Source organism: Ornithorhynchus anatinus, chromosome 13, assembly GCF_004115215.2.
Source record: "Ornithorhynchus anatinus isolate Pmale09 chromosome 13, mOrnAna1.pri.v4, whole genome shotgun sequence".
Lineage (NCBI taxonomy): Eukaryota > Metazoa > Chordata > Mammalia > Monotremata > Ornithorhynchidae > Ornithorhynchus > Ornithorhynchus anatinus.
In genome coordinates, this window is record NC_041740.1 from 27,400,198 (window position 1) to 27,419,895 (window position 19,698).

Sequence of the window (19,698 nt, forward strand, 5' to 3'; positions counted from 1 at the left end):
ATACCAACATTATTATAAGCAGTCTGGATGATTTTAGCTCCCTGCTGCACTGAATTCCAGGTGGGAGATGGACTAATTGTTCAGAGTCTAGACTTGCAGGGGAGTGGGGGTGGTCAGACTGTATCTAGTCTGTAAACTCTTTGTGGGCAAGGAATGTGTCTCTTGATTGTTTCATTGTACTCTCCCAAGCACTGAGTGCAGTGGTCTGCACACAGTAAGCACTAAATAAACATGATAGAATGAATGAACTGAACGAATCAGGGTACATTCAAGGATTTCTTCTTGGTGCGTTACATTTCTTAACGAATATGTTTCCTTGATCACTTGTGTGCTTCTGTATGTGTACAGCTTTCTTAGGTGTCCTTTCTTGAGAAGGAAGATAAGCGATTCAGGAACTCTCCTCTAGAGGTGGAAAAACACCTGCGGTTAGAAGCTGAGAGTGACGCTCTGACAGTTCTTGATAGGATTTGGTCTGAGAAGTAGCATCGTCTATCTTTTTCTTCCAGAAAGCCAGCTCTGGTCTCAATCTTCATCAGTATTTAATCCTCCTCATCAAAAGGTCAGAGTGTACTCTTTGGGCGGTTTGGAACGCGTGCAAATATGATGTTGGCAGCAAGATAACCCTTCTTTTAACGGAACCAGCAAAACAGGAACTACTCAAATTGCAGGCAAGAGTGAGAGTTGCTAATGTTCTCTTCACTTTTCACTAAATTACTTCCCCTGACTCCAACTGAATATGCAACAAACTGAATATGTCCACACAGGATGATAGTTCCAGCCCAGATACTACCCCTAAAATGTTTTAAGATAAATTTATTGAATTCATGAGAAGCAGTATGGCCTAGTGGAGAGGAAATGGATCTGGGAATCAGAGGACCTGGGTTCTAATTGCGGCTCCGTCACTTGTCTCCTGTGTGCCCTTGGACAAGTCACTTAACTTCTCTGTGCCTCAGTTTCCTTAACTGTAAAATGGGGGTTCAATACCTATTCTCGCTCCTACTTAGACTGTGATCTCCAGGCGGGGCAGGGACTGTGTCTGACCTGATTAACTTGCATCTACCCCAGCGCTCAGAACAGTGCTTGACACATAGTAAGTGCATAGCAAAGACTCTAATGGGTAATTAATAATTGGTGAGCAGTCCATAATGGGTTCCGAGAAGGAAAGTGAGTGATGTTGAGGGAAAAGGTGGGGAATGAACCTATCCTAGTGCTTAGAATAGTGCTCGGCATATAGTAAGCACTTAAGAAGTACCATCGTTGTAATTATTCTATGTTCACCCCTTTAGATGCCCCATATTACTGCCCCCTCCACCACCACATGGCTTCTACCGCAATGCTCCAAACTGAGGAGCTGGGCTGGGCAGGCTGAAGTGGGTGTGAAAAAGGAAGCAGTGTGGTCTAGAGAGTAGAGCACGGGCACGGGAAGCGGAAGGACCTGGTTTCTAATCCCAGCTCTACCACTTGTCTGCTGTGTGACCTTGGGCAAGTCACTTAACTTCTCTGTATCCCAGTTACCTCATCTGGAAAATGGGGTACTTTCTGAAGCACTTAGTACAGTGCTTTGCACACAGTAAGCACTCAATAAATACAATTAAATGAGTGAATGAATGAATAAATGAATGCTGGAAACTGCATCCAACCTGAGTATCTTACTAGGGTCCCTGGCTCATAGTAAGCACTTAACAAATATCACACACACACACAAAAAAGGTGGAGACCAGAGTTGAAGACCGTGGAGCACTGGAGCTGCACCCCAAGGCCAGGGATAAAATAAATAAAAAAATAAAATAAATGGTGGTATTTGTTAAGAGCTTACTATGTGCAAAGCACTGTTCTAAGTGCTGGGGGATACAAGGTGATCAGGTTGTCCCACATGGGGCTCACAGTTTTAATCCCCATTTTAGAGATGAGGTAACTGAGGCACAGAGAAGTTAAGTGACTTGCCCAAAGTCATACAGCTGGCCAGTGGCAGAGCCAGGATTAGAACCCACAACCTCTGACTCCCAAGCCCATGCTCTTTCCACATTGAGCCACGCTGCTTCTCTGTACACCCTGCCCCCGAGGCCAGCAAGAGGGGGGCAGAATTTTGTGCCACCCCTGGAGGCCTTCTCTGGCCCAAGCCATGCCAGCCTCCTCCTGAAAATCCTACAGGATGTTAGAGAAGCAGAGTAGCAGAGAAGCTTAGTGGAAAGAACACGGGCTTTTTCAGAGGATGTGGGTTCTAATCCCAGCCCCGCCACTTGTCTGCTGTGTGACCTTGGGGAAGTCACTTCACTTCTCTGTGACTGAATTACCTCATCTATAAAATGGAGATTAAAAGTGTGAGCCCCAGGTGGAACAACCTGATTACCCTTTATCTACTTCAGCGCTTAGAAAAGTGCTTGGCACAAAGTAGGCACTTAGCAAATATCATTATTATTATTATTATTACAGAGCATGGACCCGGGAGTCAGATTGTCAGTGTTTGCAACTGTATTGCTCTTTCCCAACCACTTAATACAGTGCTCTGCACCCAGTAAGTGCTTAATAAATATGCTTGAATGAACTGAATGAAAGGAACTGGGTTCTAATCCTCTTCTGCCATGTTTCTGCTGTGTGACCTCAGACAGGTCACTTCACTCCTCTGTGTCTCAGTTCTCTCATTGGCAAAATAGGGGATTGAGATTGGGAATCCTATGTTGGCCATGGACTGTGTCCATTCCGATCATCTCATCACTACGCCGGTGCTTAGTACAGAGCTGGGCACATAAGGAGCGCTCAACAAAGACCCCAATCATTATTTGCTATTTATTGGTCAGGGGCAAGGCTTGTCAGAAATAGGGATGGCATAATAATAGCCCTTTGGTTCTGTCCTCTCGGGAATAATAATGTTGGCATTTGTTAAGCGCTTACTATTTGCCAAGCACTGTTCTAAGCACTGGGGGGATGCAAGTTAATCAGATTGTCCCACATTGAGTTCACAGTCTTGATCCTCATTTTACCGATGAGGTCACTGAGGCACAGGGAAATGAAGTGACTTTGACCAAGTCGCACAGCTGACAAGTGGTGGAGCGGGATTAGAATCCATGACCTCCGACTCCCAAGCCCGGGCTTTTTCCACTGAGCTATGATGCTTTGGCATGATGTAGTGGCTAGAACACAGGCCCGGAAGTTAGGAGGTCATGAGTTCTAATCTCAGCTCTGCCACTTGTCTGTTGTGTGGCCTTGGACATGTCATTTCACTTCTCTGGGTCTCAGTTACCCCATCTGAAAATGGGGATTGAGACTGTGAACCCCGGGGGGACGACTGGGGCTGTGTCCATTCGATTTGTCTGTATCCCCCCAGTGCTTAGAACAGTGCCTGGCACAGAGTCAGGGCTGCGCAAATACCACAATTATTATTACTATTATTGTTATTATTATTCCTTCCTGTGGCTCTCTCTGTTAGGACTGCGAGCCCGTCATTGGGCAGGGATGGTTTCTATCTATTGCCAAATTGTCCATTCCAAGCGCTTAGTACAGTGCTCTGCACACAGTAAGCGCTCAATAAATACTACTGAATGGGTTGCCCTACTGAGAGCTCACCTCCTCCAGGAGGCCTTCCCAGACCGAGCCCCCTCTGCTTCCCCTCCCCCCCACCCTCTGCTCTTCCCCCTTCCCCTCCCCTCAGCACTGTGCTCATTTGTATATATTATTTATGACCTTATTTATTTTGTTAATAATAATAATGATGACATTTGTTCAGTGCTTACTATGTGCAAAGCACTGTTCCAAGTGCTGGGGAGGATACAAGGGTGATCAGGTTGTGCCAATGTGGGCTCACAGTCTTATCCCCCTTTAACAGATGGGGTAACTGAGGCCCAGAGAAGTGAAGTGACTTGCCCAAAGCCACACAGCTGACAAGTGGCTGAGTCGGAATTTGAACCCATGACCTCTGGCTTCCAAGACCGGGCTCTTTCCACTGAGCCACACGTCCCCTGATTCTAGCCATGCTAAGATGATGTTGCCTTGTTTTTGTTTTGCTTTGCTGTCTGTCTCCCCGGTTTAGACTGTGAGCCTCTCTCTGTGGTCGGATTGTACATTTCACGCGGTTAGTCCAGTGCTCTGCACATAGTAAGCGCTCAATAGATACTATTGAATGAATGAATAATAATAATAACGTTGGTATTTAAGCACTCACTCTGTACTATGTAATTGGGCACTCCAAGCGCTTAGTCCAGTGCTCTGCACATAGTAAGCGCTCAGTAAATACTATTGAATGAATGAATAATAATAATAATGTTGGTATTTGTTAAGTGTTTACTCTGTACTATGGAATTGGGCATTCCAAGCACTTAGTCCAGTGCTCTGCACACAGTAAGTGCTCAATAACTACTATTGAATGAATAATAATGTTGGTATTAGTTAAGGGCTCACTATGCACCATGTAATTGGACGTACTATGTAATTGTCCCTTCCAAGCGCTTAGTCCAGGGCTCTGCACATAGTAAGAGCTCAATAGATACTATTGAATGAATGAATAATAATAATAACGTTGGTATTTAAGCACTCACTCTGTACTATGTAATTGGGCACTCCAAGCGCTTAGTCCAGTGCTCTGCACATAAGTAAGCGCTCAGTAAATACTAATTGAATGAATGAATAATAATAATAATGTTGGTATTTGTTTAAGTGTTTACTCTGTACTATGGAATTGTCCCTTCCAAAGCACTTAGTCCAGTGCTCTGCACACAGTAAGTGCTCAATAACTACTATTGAATGAATAATATGTGTATAGTTAAGGCTCACTATGCACCATGTATTGGACGTACTATGTAATTGTCCCTTCCAAGCGTTAGTCCAAGGGCTCTGCACATAGTAAGAGCTCAATGATACTATTGAATGAATGAATAATAATTAATAACGTTGGTATTCTTAAGTGTTTACTCTGTACCAATGTAATTGTACATTCCAAGCGCTTAGTTCAGTGCTCTGCACACAGTAAGTGCTCAATAACTACTATTGAATGAATAATAATGTTGGTATTTGTTAAGGGCTCACTATGCACCATGTATTTGGACGTACTATGTAATTGTCCCTTCCAAGCGCTTAGTCCAGGGGTCTGCACACAGTAAGTGCTCAATAACTACTATTGAATGAATAATAATGTTGGTATTTGTTAAGGGCTCACTATGCACCATGTAATTGGACGTACTATGTAATTGTCCCTTCCAAGCGCTTAGTCCAGGGCTCTGCACATAGTAAGAGCTCAATAGATACTATTGAATGAATGAATAATAATAATAACGTTGGTATTTCTTAAGTGTTTACTCTGTACCATGTAATTGTACATTCCAAGCGCTTAGTTCAGTGCTCTGCACACAGTAAGTGCTCAATAACTACTATTGAATGAATAATAATGTTGGTATTTGTTAAGGGCTCACTATGCACCATGTAATTGGACATACTATGTAATTGTCCCTTCCAAGCACTTAGTCCAGTGCTCTGCACACAGTAAGTGCTCAATAACTACTATTGAATGAATAATAATGTTGGTATTTGTTAAGGGCTCACTATGCACCATGTAATTGGACGTACTATGTAATTGTCCCTTCCAAGCGCTTAGTCCAGGGCTCTGCACATAGTAAGAGCTCAATAGATACTATTGAATGAATGAATAATAATAATAACGTTGGTATTTCTTAAGTGTTTACTCTGTACCATGTAATTGTACATTCCAAGCGCTTAGTTCAGTGCTCTGCACACAGTAAGTGCTCAATAACTACTATTGAATGAATAATAATGTTGGTATTGTTAAGGGCTCACTATGCACCATGTAATTGGACTACTATGTATTGTCCTTCCAAGCCTTAGTCCAGGGTCTGCAACAGTAAGTGCTCAATAACTACTATTGAATGAATAATAATTTGGTATTGTTACATATGCACCATGTAATTGGACGTACTATGTATTGTCTTCCAAGCGCTTAGTCGTTGCAATAGTATCAATAGATACTATTGAATGAGAATTACATAACGTGGTATTCTTAAGTGTTTATCTTACATGTAATTGTACATTCAGCGCTTAGTCCGTGTTCTGCACACAGTAAGCGCTCAATAACTACCATTGAATGAATAAATAATAATGTTGATATTTGTTAAGCGCTTCCTCTGTGCAGAGCACTGTTTAAGCGCTGGGGGAGATAGAGGGTAAGGAGGGTGTCCCCGTGTGCAGACGAGGTCACTGAGGCAGAGAAGGGAAACGACTGGCCCTGTACACCATATTAAGAGACAAGGTCGGGGTTCGAACCCACGAATCGCCTCAGCCCGCGCTCTTCCACCGAGCCACGCGGCCCTCCGCGCCGCGCGCGCCGCCAGCCCTCTTCTGTGCGCGCCTGCGGGGCGCGGTGGGCGGGGCAAGGGGCGCAGGCGCAGTGCGGCCGGGCGGGGAGGGAGGGGGGCTGGCGGGGGGGAGGAGCGGAGCCTGCGCAGTGCGGAGGGGACATGGCCCGGCGGGAGGGGGGTGGCGGTAGGGGGCGTAGCCTGTGCCGCGGGCGGCGCGGCGGGCGGTGCAGTTGGCGGCGCTGGTCGGGTTCCCCGGCGGGGCATCTTTGCGGGGCTTCTTTGCGGGGCTCGGGTTGTGCGGGCGTTGTGCCCCTCCGGCAGATGGGGTGCACGCTCAGCGCGAGGACAAGGCGGCGGTGGAGCGGAGCAAGATGATCGACCGCAACCTGCGGGAGGACGGGGAGAAGGCGGCCCGGGAGGTCAAGCTGCTCTGCTCGGTAAGGACCGGCCGGGAAACTGCCCTTTTTGGAGGCTTTCAACCCCAAGCCTTTCTCCCCGGACTCCTCTCTGCCCCGGCCCTCATTCTCCCCATCTCGAGCGAGCGAGCGAGCGATCGATCGATCGATCGATGATCGATCGTATAGACCGTGAGCCGGCATTGGCAGGGCTGGTGCCTGTCGCCCGTGGGGTCCCTTCCAGGCGCTAGGGCCGGTGCTCTGCCCAGGCGGCGCTCAAGAAATCCCTGAGGCGTGAATCGGTTGTGAGCCCACTCGGTGCGGTGCACTGTACTGAGCGCCTGAGCGCCCGGGGGAGGGCCACGCAGACGCTTTTCCTGCCCTGTCGCCTTCCCGCTCTGATCGGCGCTTAGTAATAATGTGGTATTGGTTAAGAGAAGCGCGTGGCTCAGTGGAAAGAGCAGGCTTGGGAGGTCGTGGGTTCTAATCCGGCTCTGCTGGCCTGCTGTGTCACCTGGGGCGAGTCACTTCATTCTCTGGGCCCCAGTTAAAAGAGCAGGCTTGGGGAGGCATTCATTCATTCATTCATTCATAGTATTTATTGAGCGCTTACTATGTGCAGAGCACTGGACTAAGCGCTTGGGATGAACAAGTGTGGGTTCTAATCCCGGACTGCCACGGGCTGCTGTGTCACCTTGGCGAGTCATCTCACTTCTCTGGGCCTCAGTTAAAGGAGCCAGGCTTGGGAGGCAGAGGTCGTGAGTTCTAATCTGCCTCTGCCTTGCCTGCTGTGTGACCTTGGGCGAGTACTTCTCTGGGCCTCAGTGACCTCAGCGGTAAAATGGGGATTGACTGTGAGCTCACGTGGGACAACTGATTACCCTCTATGTACCGCGCTTAGAACAGTGCTGTGCACTAGTAAGCGCTTAACAAATAACATTATTATTACTAAGCGCTTACTATGTGCCAAACTGTTCTAAGCGCTGGGGGGATACGGGTGATCAGGTTGTCCACATGGGGCTCACAGTTTTCATCCATTTTCCAGTGAGGTCATGAGGCAGAGAATGACTCGCCACAGTCAACGCTGAAAGGGGCAAGTCGGGAGTCGACCCTGCATGTCTGATCCCAAACTGGCGCTTTCCACTGAGCCAGCTTAGTAAGAGCCATGCAGTAGTAGCTTAATTTGTCCCTTAAGCGCTTAGTCAGTGTCTGCACATAGTAGCGTAATACATACTGTTGAGTGAATGAAAAATGCCATGTTATATTATCATTATCATTAATAGTATGTTTGAGCGCTTATTATGGGAACCATGTGGGACGACCCGATGGCTTGAATTCCCCCAGGTTAGAACAGTGTTTGCACGTAGTAGCGCTTAAGATACATCGTTCTTCTTATTACTATGTGCAGAGACTGTCTAAGGCTTTGGAATGGACAGTTCGGCAACAGAGAGAGCCAGTCTGCCATAGCTCTTACCCCCCGCCCCATTCTCATTTTTTAATCTATTTTTTGAGCGCTTACTGCGTGCAGGCACGTACTAAAGCTGGGAGGATGGCCAGAATAAGGAGCTCGTTGGGATGTGTTTGATGGTACATCGACTCTCCAAGCGCTTAGTAAGTGCTTTGCAGGCTTAATATACGATTATTAATAATGATGACGATGATAACAATGAGACCATTCCTGCCCAAGACTTCCAGTCTAGAGGGGAGACAGACATCTATAATCTGTCTCCTCCTCTCTGCTTTTTTCCTTCTTTCCCAGCCCCCCACCATTTCTTTCTTTGGTTTGGTGAGAGGTCAGTAATTGAGGGTGCAATTTTATTTCTCCCATAAGGTTTTTTCCAAAGACAAGAAATGCAGAGGGACCTGACTCAACGTAGCATTTCTGGCGGAGTTGTAAACTGAGTTTTTAATTAGCTCATGGTATTCAAGATGAAAGGATTTTAAAACCCCAAAAACTACAAGGAAGGCTTTACCAGTAATGTAGGTTCCTCTTTTCAGAGAGTTATAGCATATACAGGGCGGCTCTCCTTGCATGCGCTCTGCAGAATTCTTTTAATTGAGTTGATCCTGCATTTGCTAAGCTTTAAATAACGTCTTATTGTACTCGTCTGCTGCAGATGTCTAGTCTCTGTTGGATTTTTTTTTCCTTTGTAACAAGGGAGAACCTAGGTTGATTCCGGATGTGTCAACTCTGTGAAAGCCAGCTGGAAATAAGGAAGATTTGGAAGTGTACATTGAAAAGAGAAGTTATTCTTTATTAACCCTATAAACTGATTTTTTAAGTGAGATCCCGCCCACCCTCTACTTGGGTTTTATTTTCTCTTTGGACGCCCTATACTCCAATTACTTACAAAATTTGCTTCAGTGTTACTGGGAGAAGAACAGCCTCTGAGTCGGGGCTGTTAACAGGAAAAGGCTGATTGTTTTGTCGCGGTATGTTCTTCATGGTTTTTCCCTAAATGGGAACTGCTGTAAAGTGGGTGAGAGTAAATGCATTTCTCAGAATTTTTATCTTTGAAATCTGGAGATTAGCCTATTTCTGGAGAAATGGCTTCGCTCTGAGTACACAGCTAATGCTGCAGTGTGGAACGAGAATCGCCATAAATATAATTCTTTAAAAGGTTAAGTTCAACCGTTTGCCCCTGGTTTCCCGGCCACAGCGATATGCTTTTCTTCAGGTTTTAGAGGAAGCAGACTTGGCGTGCCCAAAAGTAATGGTGATCTGAGTCATTTATATCAAGCTGCGAAATAACTTTGCGTCTTAAAGAAGTGGACACCCTTCTCTGCTTTCTCAGCATGCTTATTCAGAAGTGTACACAGCATGAAGTCTAGATGTAAAGATCGTTGACTAAATTATCTTTCATCATTTGGCTCAGAGGAGAAAAGTTTTCCACAGTAGGACTGCCCCTGATATATTTCCTTTCCCACTTGGTTTAAGGCTCTTGAGAAGATGTGGAACCAGCCGAGGGATTTTCAGTTTCCTCCCCTGCACTTTCTCAGCTCATTTGTTCATTCCCTTGCAGGCCTTTGCCAACAGTTGGTATAAGCCAGTACTCTCATGGTAACTCATCCAAGACACTTCAACGCCTGCAGACTTTTGACCGACTTAGACGACGCTAAAGAAACTCTAGAAAAACTAAGCAACTGATCCCTCTTATTCCATTGAGAACTTTCAAGTTTTCAGTGATTTATGGGAGAGGCTAAATTTGAGTCCCTTGACATTAGAGCTGCATCTTCGAAATCAGGTTTTATGAGAAATGTAATAATAATGGTGGCATCCGTTAAGCACTATGTGACAAATATTGTTTTAAGCACGGAATAATCAGGTCAGAGTCCCTGTCCACATGGGGCTGTTCGGGTGATCTGGAGGGCATTAAGAGTATGTTTACTTTTCTCTAGGTCCAGTTTAGAATAGTATGTAAAGAGGAACAACTAGTTAGATGACCCCTAAGCCAGCCTTAAAATCACATCTCCCTAAGAGGCCTTCCTTGGCTAAGCCCGTGTTTCCCCTCCTCCTTCTCCCTTCTGCGTCACCCTGGCACTTGGATTTGTACCCTTTATTCGCTCCAGCCCCACAGCACTTGTGTACATAGCCATAATTTATTTTTGTGTCTGCCCCAGAAGCAGCGTGGCTGAGTGGAGAGAGCCCGGGCTTGGGAGTCAGAGGTCGTGGGTTCGAATCCTGGCTCTGCTACTTGTCAGCTGTGTGATTGTGGGCAAATCACTTCACTTCTCTGTGCCTCAGTTACCTCATCTGTAAAATGGGGATTAACTGTGAGCCTCACGTGGGATAACCTGATTACCCTGTATCTCCTCCATCACTTCACTTCTCTGTGCCTCAGTTACCTCATCTGTAAAATGGGGATTAACTGTGAGCCTCACGTGGGACAACCTGATTACCCTGTATCTCCTCCCTGTATCTGCTCTTAGAACAGTGCTCTGCACATAGTAAGCACTAAACAAATACCAACATTATTATTATTATTATTAGACTGAAAGTGCCTTGAGGACAGGGAACGTGTCTGTTAAATCTGTTATACTGTACTCTCCTAATTGCTGTGCTCTGCACGCAGTATGAGTTGAATAAATATGATTGATGGGTTTGGGAATCAGAGGACCTGGGTTCTAATCCCGTTCTGCTATTTGCCTGCTGTGGACCTTGTGCAAATCACTTAACTTCTCTGTGCCTCTTCATCTGCAAAAATATAGATGTGATACCATTCTCTTCCTAATTCCGACCACGAGCCCCATATTATTATCATCATTGGTATCATTATTATTATTACCTTTGTCAAGTGCTACTTATGTGCCAAGCACTGATTCATTCATCCAATTCTATTTATTGAGCGCTTACTATATGCAGAGCACTATACTAAGTGCTTGGATAGTACAGTTCAGCAACAAATCTAAACAATGGGGTAGATGCAAATCAGTCAAGCTAGACACGGTTCCTATCTAACTTGGGGCTCACTAAGGAGGAGGGAGAACTGTTATTAAATCCCCATTTACAAATGAGGAAACTGAGGCACGGAGAAGTTAAGTGATTTGCCCAAGGTCACACAGCAGACAAATGGCAGAGTCGGAATAAGAACACAGATCTTCTTACTTGCAGGCCCATGCTCTTTCCATAGACTACACTGCTTCATAAAATAGTCTGACCTGGTAATCTTGCATCTACCATGGCACTCAGAACAGTGCTTAGCACATAATAAGCCCTTAATGTCACTGTTGTTCTTATTCAAGATTCTGCTCAGGCAAATGATAGGGAGGGAGAAGCTTTGGCGGAGGCTCAATCAATCATCTATTGAGTTTTTACTCTGTACTAAACTCTTGGCTCAGCATAATTCATTCATTCAATTGTATTTATTGAGCACTTACTGTGTGCAGAGCACTGTCCTTAGTGCTTGGAAAGTACAATTCCACAACATAGACAATCCCTGCCCACAGCAGGCTCACAGTCTAGAAGGGGGGAGACAGACATCACAACAAGTAAACAGGCATCAACAACATCCATATAAATAAATAGAATTAGAGATATATACACATCAAAACAAGTAAACGGATTAATATAAATAGAATTATAGATGTATGTACATCAAAACAAGTAAACAGGCATTAATATAAGTAAATGGAATTATAGCTATGTACATATATGCACAAGTGCTGTAGGGTGGGGTGGGTGGGTAGAGCAAAAGGAGCGAGTTAGGGTGATGGGGAGGGGGAGCTGAGAAAAAGGGGGGCTTAATCTGGGAGTTGTTACGTTCCGTGCCCACAATGAGCTGATGCCTATTATTTCCCCTCCACCCTACTTGCTTTCTGGCAACTCACCAACAGTCATCAGTTGTACTGATTGAGTGCACTGTGTTGAGCACTGGGATGAACACTTGAGAGCATGATCCCTGCCCCTGAGGAGTTTATAATCTCCTGGGAGAGAAGACTCCAAAATACTTTGCATGAGCAAAGTGGCTGTTTAGGTGAGGCTGAGTTCAGTAATGTGTACAAACATGCTTTAGTGGTTGCATGTACATAAATGTCTGGTAGTTGGCATAAAATGGGAGTGAAGAAATTAATTGAGGACTCTAAAGACATGGAGAGTTGTAGTCTGTTGGATTTTAAATAGGGGTGGGACTTCCCTGCTGCATGACCTTGGGCAAGTCTCTTAACAATTCTCAGTTTTCTTGACTGTAAAATGGCAATTTTTCAACATCTGTTCTCCCTTTTACTTAGACTGGGAGTCCCATAGAGGACAGAGACTATGTCCAACCTGATTAACTAATATCTACTACAGTGCTTGATGCATAGTAAGCTCCTAACATACCACACTTGGAAGGAAGAACGAGTGAGCAAGGAACATGAGAGAGGGGCGGAGTGATAGTCTGGCATCTTTGCTGGATTTCGGAAGACATATTAGGGAAGAATTTGTACCAAAATATCCTTATTAAATACCAGCATACTTAAACATTTCTTCTTCATAGTAATTCTACCAGCGAAAGTAAATGTAAGAAAAGTGATCAAGGTGATCAACCGATGAACTGGGGGGTTGAGCAGGTGGGCGGTGGAGGGGCTGAGTAATTCTAATTATTCTCAATTATCAAATTAGGAATGCTCGGAGGCATGTTAGTTAAGGATTTTTATTGTGAGAAAGAGAAGTTTACCCATTCTTTTTCTATACTTTGTCCTTATGTCCTTTCGTTTTTTTTTTTAAATTGTATTTGTTGAGCACTTTGTGCCAGGCACTGTCCTAAACACTGGGGTAGATACAACATAATCAGGCTGGACACAGTCCATGTCCCACATGGGACTCACACTCTTAATCCCATTTTACAGATGAAGTAGCTGAGGCGCAGAGAAATGACTTACTCAGGGTCACACAGAAGACAGGTGGTGGAGCTGAAATTAGAACACAGGTCCTCCTGACTCCTGGGCCTGTGCTCTATCCACTAGACCACACTGCTTCTGTATTCTGCACTCTAAACTGTGTTCTCCTTTCTCTGCGGTATAATTCCCTCCCTTCCTGATTACCTTTTGCCCAGAGTTCCTGTCCCATTTTACCTACAAGTGAGAGGGCTGGCAGAAGCAGCATGGCTCAGTGAAAAGAGCCTGGGCTTGGGAATCAGAGATCATGGGTTCAAATCCCGGCTCAGCCACTTGTCAACTGTGTGACTTTGAGCAAGTTACTTAACTTCTCTGGGCCTCAGTTACCCCGTCTGTAAAACGGGGATTAAGACTGTGAGCCCCACTTGGGACAACCTGATTACCTTATATCCTCCCCAGTGCTTAGAACAGTGCTTTGAACATAGTAAGTGCTTAACAAATGCCATTATTATTATTATTATTTATTTATTTATTTCATAACTTTGTTTGAAACTTTAATTTTTTCTGTAACTTTAGGGCAATGAATCCTGACCACTATTCCTTTCTCTTACATATGTAGAGCATATGGGTAGACAGTTCAAATATAAATGAAGTAATCTCAGCTGGCAAATACAGAACAGATTCTAAGTAACACATGTTAGTCTGTTCAATTCCTGGTCAACTTCAAGTGTGCTTACATGGTAGTAAAGCTTATAGAAAAAGCACATCAACTCTTTTTCTGATTCTTTAATAATGGAGAATTTTGTTAAGGAGAGGAAATGTGGACTCTTTTTTCTTCTTCTGCAGTTTTAGTCTTTTGAAGATCTGTAAGGCTTGGCCATTTGTCAAATTTTACAAATGCAAACATAGTGAACTCTTGAGAAGCTTAAACTTAATTTCACTTAATGACTTATCACCCACACTGATTAAGAAGAGTAACAAAGATTGACCCAGTCATTTACGTTGAAGAAGCTAAGATTGCTAAATTGTGGCTTGGGCTTTTTTTTTTTTTGCCTAGATCTGTCATTTCTAATTTAGAAACTTTCTTTTGTTTGGCAATGGAAGAACACTGGGAAAGACATCTGAAAGGGCACAGTGTTAACTTGGAAGTGTTTTGGGTCATGTTATTTTCATCTTTGAAAAATAAGTCTCTTATTGTTTAAGGTTATTGCTTTTTTTTTTTAAATGGTTTTTAAGTGCTTACTATATGCCAGTCACTCTTCTAAGCTGGGATAGATGCAAGGTAATCAGGTTGTAAACAGTCCACGTCCCACCTGGGGCCTTCAGTCTTAGTCTCCCTTTTACAGAAGAGGAAATTGAAGCACAGAGAAGTGAAGTGACTTTCCCAAGATCACACAGCAAGCAAGAGGCAGAGCTGGGATTAGAACCCAGGCACACGCTTTATCCGTTAGGCCATGATGCTTCTCAAATGTTTCTCAGTTGCTTTTCTGTTGTTTGAAATACTATAATCTGAGGTGGCTTATTTTACCTAGAAAATCATAAAAGTCCAGGCTAATAGAATTCTGAAAATAGTATTCTGGAGAAGAAATGGATTTCTAATCCTGAGATCTATGATGGTTTCTGGTGAGAGACACAATGTCATTTGTTTCCACTTTAAAAAAAATGGCTAGATAGACTTTTGTCATGTGCTTTGCAGAATTTCCATAACTAAACTTACCGAAAATAACTTCATACAACTAACTTTGCATATTTAAATATTTCTTTGATAAGAACGGTAGTCATCACCGTGTCATAAGGAACCAGGGATGGAGTCTTTTTTCTGGATCACTTTCTGTTGTAATGCTCATTCAGTAGTATTATTGAACTCTGGATGTGCTGAGAACTATACCACTCATTTGGGTGAGTGCAGTAGAGCTAAAAGCCAAGGTTCCCTGCTCTGAATGATCATACAGTCTAATAAGGAAGATGTACCGTCATAAATGTTTTGCTCTTAGTGGGAGGAGGAGGAAAGATACAGATATAACTGGCATCCAGACAGTAAGCTCCTTGAAGGTTAAGCATCATATCTGCTAACTGTATTATATTCTTCCAAGCACTTAGTAAAATGTTCTGCTCAATAAATATTATTAGATTGGTAACAAGAGTAATTGCTATTTAAGTAATATGATGAGCACAGTGATTCAATTTGAACAAGTCGCTGTAAGCCGATGGTGGCTAACAAAGAAAAAGCATGCAGTCTTAGTTTTTCTATAATCCAAAGACTAGTGTATAATTTTATAATATAGACTGAGGGCTCTAATTACGATGTTGGGATAAACATCATCTTTATTTCAGTTTGTAAAATTTTATAATACATTCAAATTGTTAGTAATTTAGATTATTCACCATGTGTTGAGGTGAATAGGATCCTGATCTAATAGTGATACTAAGATTTCTGAAAAGAGATAAATCTGTTGCAGATAAGCCTGAGATAGGATTTTTTTTGTTGTTAATCAGATGTCATGCTTTAATTTGATAATAAAAATGAAGTTAGGGACTATCCAGGTTATTAAGCCTCAGAGTATTCTTTCTGTTTTTTTCTCCCCCTCCCCCCCCATACCTCAGGTAAAATTTATCTTTTACACTCTGGAAGCCCCAAATCCAGTTAAAATTTTGTAGTCATGGCAACGAAACATAACAGTTCCTGTATGGTTATCTGTTCAGTCACACACTTCTTTGAGATGGAAATTTGAATAGTAATCCCTCAGATGATGAGGGAGTAACCCTGTTTCTGCCTGGGGCTCTCTCAACTGGAGGATTAATCATTACCCATTTCTGCCTTTTCTTAGCCTTGATCTTGTGATTTGATTCCTGAAGATGCAGTAATGCAAGCTAGACTTGTTGGCTTGACCGTTTACCTTACTCTTAGATGGAGAGTGAGATAACAGTGGAGCTGAGGCAACCGTCAGTGGGATGGCCAGAGAATGCAGCTCAAGCCTTGGATTGTACTCTTCAGTTCCATCTGTAGTTTACAGGGTTCAGTAGTTTTTATTAATAATAGTAATAATAATAATTGTGGTATTCGTTAAGTGCTTACTATGTGTCAAGCACTGTTCTAAGCACTGGGAAAGATACAGGATCATCAGGTCAGACTCATTTCTTGTCCCACACCCGGCTCACAATCATGAGATCTTGTTAAGTTCCAAATGAACATCTTTTTCTAGTGTTGAAAGGGAACAGAAGGATGGCAGCCTTCCTGAGACCAGAATGTGATCAGTTTATGTTCTGAGGCATAGAATTGATTTTTCACTCAGCTTACATAGCTAATAGATGGATCATAAAGTCTGGAACCACTCCGTGGCATCGAGTGACAGAGATACTGCAGGAAGCATCCTCTGAAGTCATAGTTCTCTGTATTTTTCCAGACTTTATTGGATATTAATTCATGGAGAGTTCTCCCTTTTGGGGGATAGTTGAAAAGAATCCATCTGTTTTCTTAGAACCTTATCTTGAGGGAATCTAATCTAATCAGTATCTATTTTTAGGAGCCTTAGTTCAGGCAGCTGAGAACAGTAATAGAGACCATGCAGACCACATTCTTTGATTTTCAGAGTTTCTTGGTTGATAGTTATTGACCCGGTCTGCCTTTGCCAGTGTTGAACCACGGAGAGTCAGGTTGCCTGTTCTGTTGATCACAGGAAAGGATGAGGCATGACTGGAGGGTGATAGGTCTCCTGGGGAAGTTGGATTTCTATGGGCCACGATAAGCCTGGCCTTGGAAAAGGGATCTGGTCATAGGGTTCCCCTGCTCTCTGTTCCAAGGCAGAGCGCACTGACATTCCTGGCAGATTCTCTGGCTGTGGGGGAATTGTGCACGCTCAGAGATTCCTGTCATCATCCTCAGTAAGCACGGAGAATCCCGGACTTTACAAGTTAAGGGCCGCTCCAGCATATACACAGCCCCTCTTTTTTGCTTTTTTTTTTTTAACTGCCTTTGTGGTGAGTCTTGGTCACTTAGGTGTTGACCAACCATCTCATTTCCTGAGGTCCAGCTTGAGTCACACCACATACACCAGCGTATGTGAGCCTTTTGACTTCCCTCCCGGAGTTTCTTTGAAATTGAATTTCCCAGCACTAGGAAACTTTACCCAGATCCTAAGGTCTTCATTGGTACCATGGGAGCGAAGGCTATCGCAGGATTCCGTTACCTAGACAGCACACCACCAGTCAGCACAGCGATATACAAGGAAAGTAGAAGATTGGATCAAGAAGGTAAAGTATTAGCAGAAAATCAAACCGACCTGAAGGTTCATAGAGCTGTGTGCTGGCCAGAGGGATGTGAGGCCTGAACCTACTACCACAGGATATACATCAGCTAAAACCTTACTCAACATCAAGGAGAGAAATAGAATCACAAACAAGTTATTCCTGGAACAAACTCAGTCTGGTAGCACTGACACTCAAGACTACTCCACCTGGGAGAAGAATGGATAGAATGTATGGTTTCCAAAACAGCTTCTCTAGACTGTAAACTCGTTGTGAGCTGGGAATGTTTCTGTTTATTATATTGAACTCTCCCAAGTGCTTAGTACACTGCTCTGCACACAGTAAGCACTCATTAAATATGACTGAGTGAATGCTCTGTGATGAATTCAGGGGTGATAGCCGGAAGCCATGGAGTCAGAAGTAATACTCGGCAAAAACGGCTTCAGAAAACTTGGCGTTACAGGAAATGGATGGGGGTGGGCAATTGGGAAAGAAAGAGTGCACAATGCAGTCGGAGGAGTGACTCTTGACAAGCAGAAGCTTCAAAAGGAGTGTGAAGCAGAGGCGAAAATGAAAACAGCAGCAAGCCCTGCAAAAAGCCAGCACACACAGCAGCCCAACAAGGGATTGTGCATGGTTTCATCGGGGATTGTCTCACGCATTTGCCCGTTCAGTAATAGAGCTGGAGGTAAGAATCACCATTTGTGGTGTCGTCATTATCAGGTTTAATGAAAGTATTCATTTTCACCTGCCAGCTATACTTATTGAGTACCGGGAGAGCATTGTCCAGCCTCGTGAGTATACAATTCAAGTATAAGGCAACCGAACAAAAGCACTCTACTAGACCACCTGAAGAATAATTCTGTACGAGTTAAATTTAATTTCCTGTTTAAAGGAAGGCATAATGCTTGATGATAAAGAGTTTACACTTAGGCAAATGTTTTACATTCTTTAATTAATTTAGCCTGCTAGAAGTTTCTCCAGAATTGCTCAGTGGTTTCCTGTCAAACTTTCAGAATCGCCTTCAGTTCTTTGCCTATCACAAAGGTCATGTCTTTTTTAGATTAGTGATTATCATGTCAAAATTCCCTCTATGAATTTTCATTCAGAACCTAAACTTAAGAATAAGTAGTATCTTGATGTGGTTATATAGTTCCCACAAAAGTTTTTCACTGCTACATTAGAAATTTTCCATATACTATAAAGTAATTTTTTTTTAAAGTTGTACATTTTAGTTTAGGAAGAGTGGTAGTAAGATTATGAAGGGAAATTAAGAAGAGAAATCCACCAAATCACTGCTGGAAGGTGTGATGAGACCATCTTATCCAAAATCTTTAGACTGTAAACTCCCTGGGGACAGGGATCATGTCTGCCAAGCTTACTGTATTGAACTCTTTCAAGAACTTAGTACAGTACTCTGAGCTCAGTGAAGTTTTTTTCTTGTTCTCTTTTTTTCTTTCTCATTTAAGCACTTACTATCTTCCAGGCACAGTACTAAGTGCTCCAGTAGATGCAAGCTAGTCAGGTTGAACACAGTTCTTGACTGATTCAGGCAGACCTGGCTGGGCCTATCCTCTCCGTATTATGAAACCTTCTTACTTCAGATAAAAAATCTTGTTACAAAATCACCTTTTTTTTTTTTGAAGGAAAGCTTTCTGTAAAACAGTTTATCCATTTTTATTCTACTGAATTGGAAATGGATTAGACTGTAAACCCGTCAAAGGGCAGGGACTGTCTCTATCTGTTACCGATTTGTACATTCCAAGCGCTTAGTACAGGGCTCTGCACATAGTAAGCGTTCAATAAATACTATTAAATGAATAGTACTTGGTCACCACCAACTGTTCCACTGACTTACCCGTTACCTCCGCCTTCAATTCCTTTCTTAGCCAAAATACTTTTTTTCCAACCCTTCAGTCTTCTAATTATGTCTTCTGTTTCCTTAAGTGAAGTTTTGCAATTTTCACTCAAGTTGAGGACCAAGCCTGGACAAGTACTATTATTATTACTACTAATAAAAATAATTACAATGCAGTTGCCATGGTACTGGCCCTTTTATTTCTTAAGGTTCATTTCTCCAGGTTCCATGAGTTTTTCACTTTGTTCTCACATCAACTATGAAGGGTAGAAAAGGGCAAGTGGTAATTCTCCAAGTCACAAATAAAAAAAACTGAGGATCAGAAAAGGTGAAGTGTCTTTCATGAAGGCAACTTAGCAGGAGAGCGGCAGAGTCGGGTCTAGGCACTGTGTTTTTCCCCCATGTTGCCTCCTACATTATTATGGAATTTGGACAAATTCAGACTCCCCCAGGAGGATTTCCTCATTGGTCCCATCTAGTGTATTGTACTCTTGGTTAGATGCTGGTTCATCATCGCTTGTGGTGATGGCTTCTCCTGTTGTCAGTGACAGATGAGCCTCATTTCAGTAATGAAAACTCTGGC

General features: G+C 43.3%; 1 protein-coding gene across 1 annotated transcript in view; it reads left to right on the forward strand.

The window, feature by feature from the left end:
• Window positions 1–6,623: 6,623 nt before the first annotated feature.
• Window positions 6,624–19,698, forward strand: part of GNAI1 (G protein subunit alpha i1) — a 64,488-nt gene continuing 51,413 nt past the window's right edge. Inside the window, 3 exon segments of the mRNA XM_029077868.1 lie at window positions 6,624–6,639; window positions 6,642–6,734; window positions 19,082–19,087. Coding sequence (XP_028933701.1) covers window positions 6,624–6,639; window positions 6,642–6,734; window positions 19,082–19,087 — 115 coding nt within the window.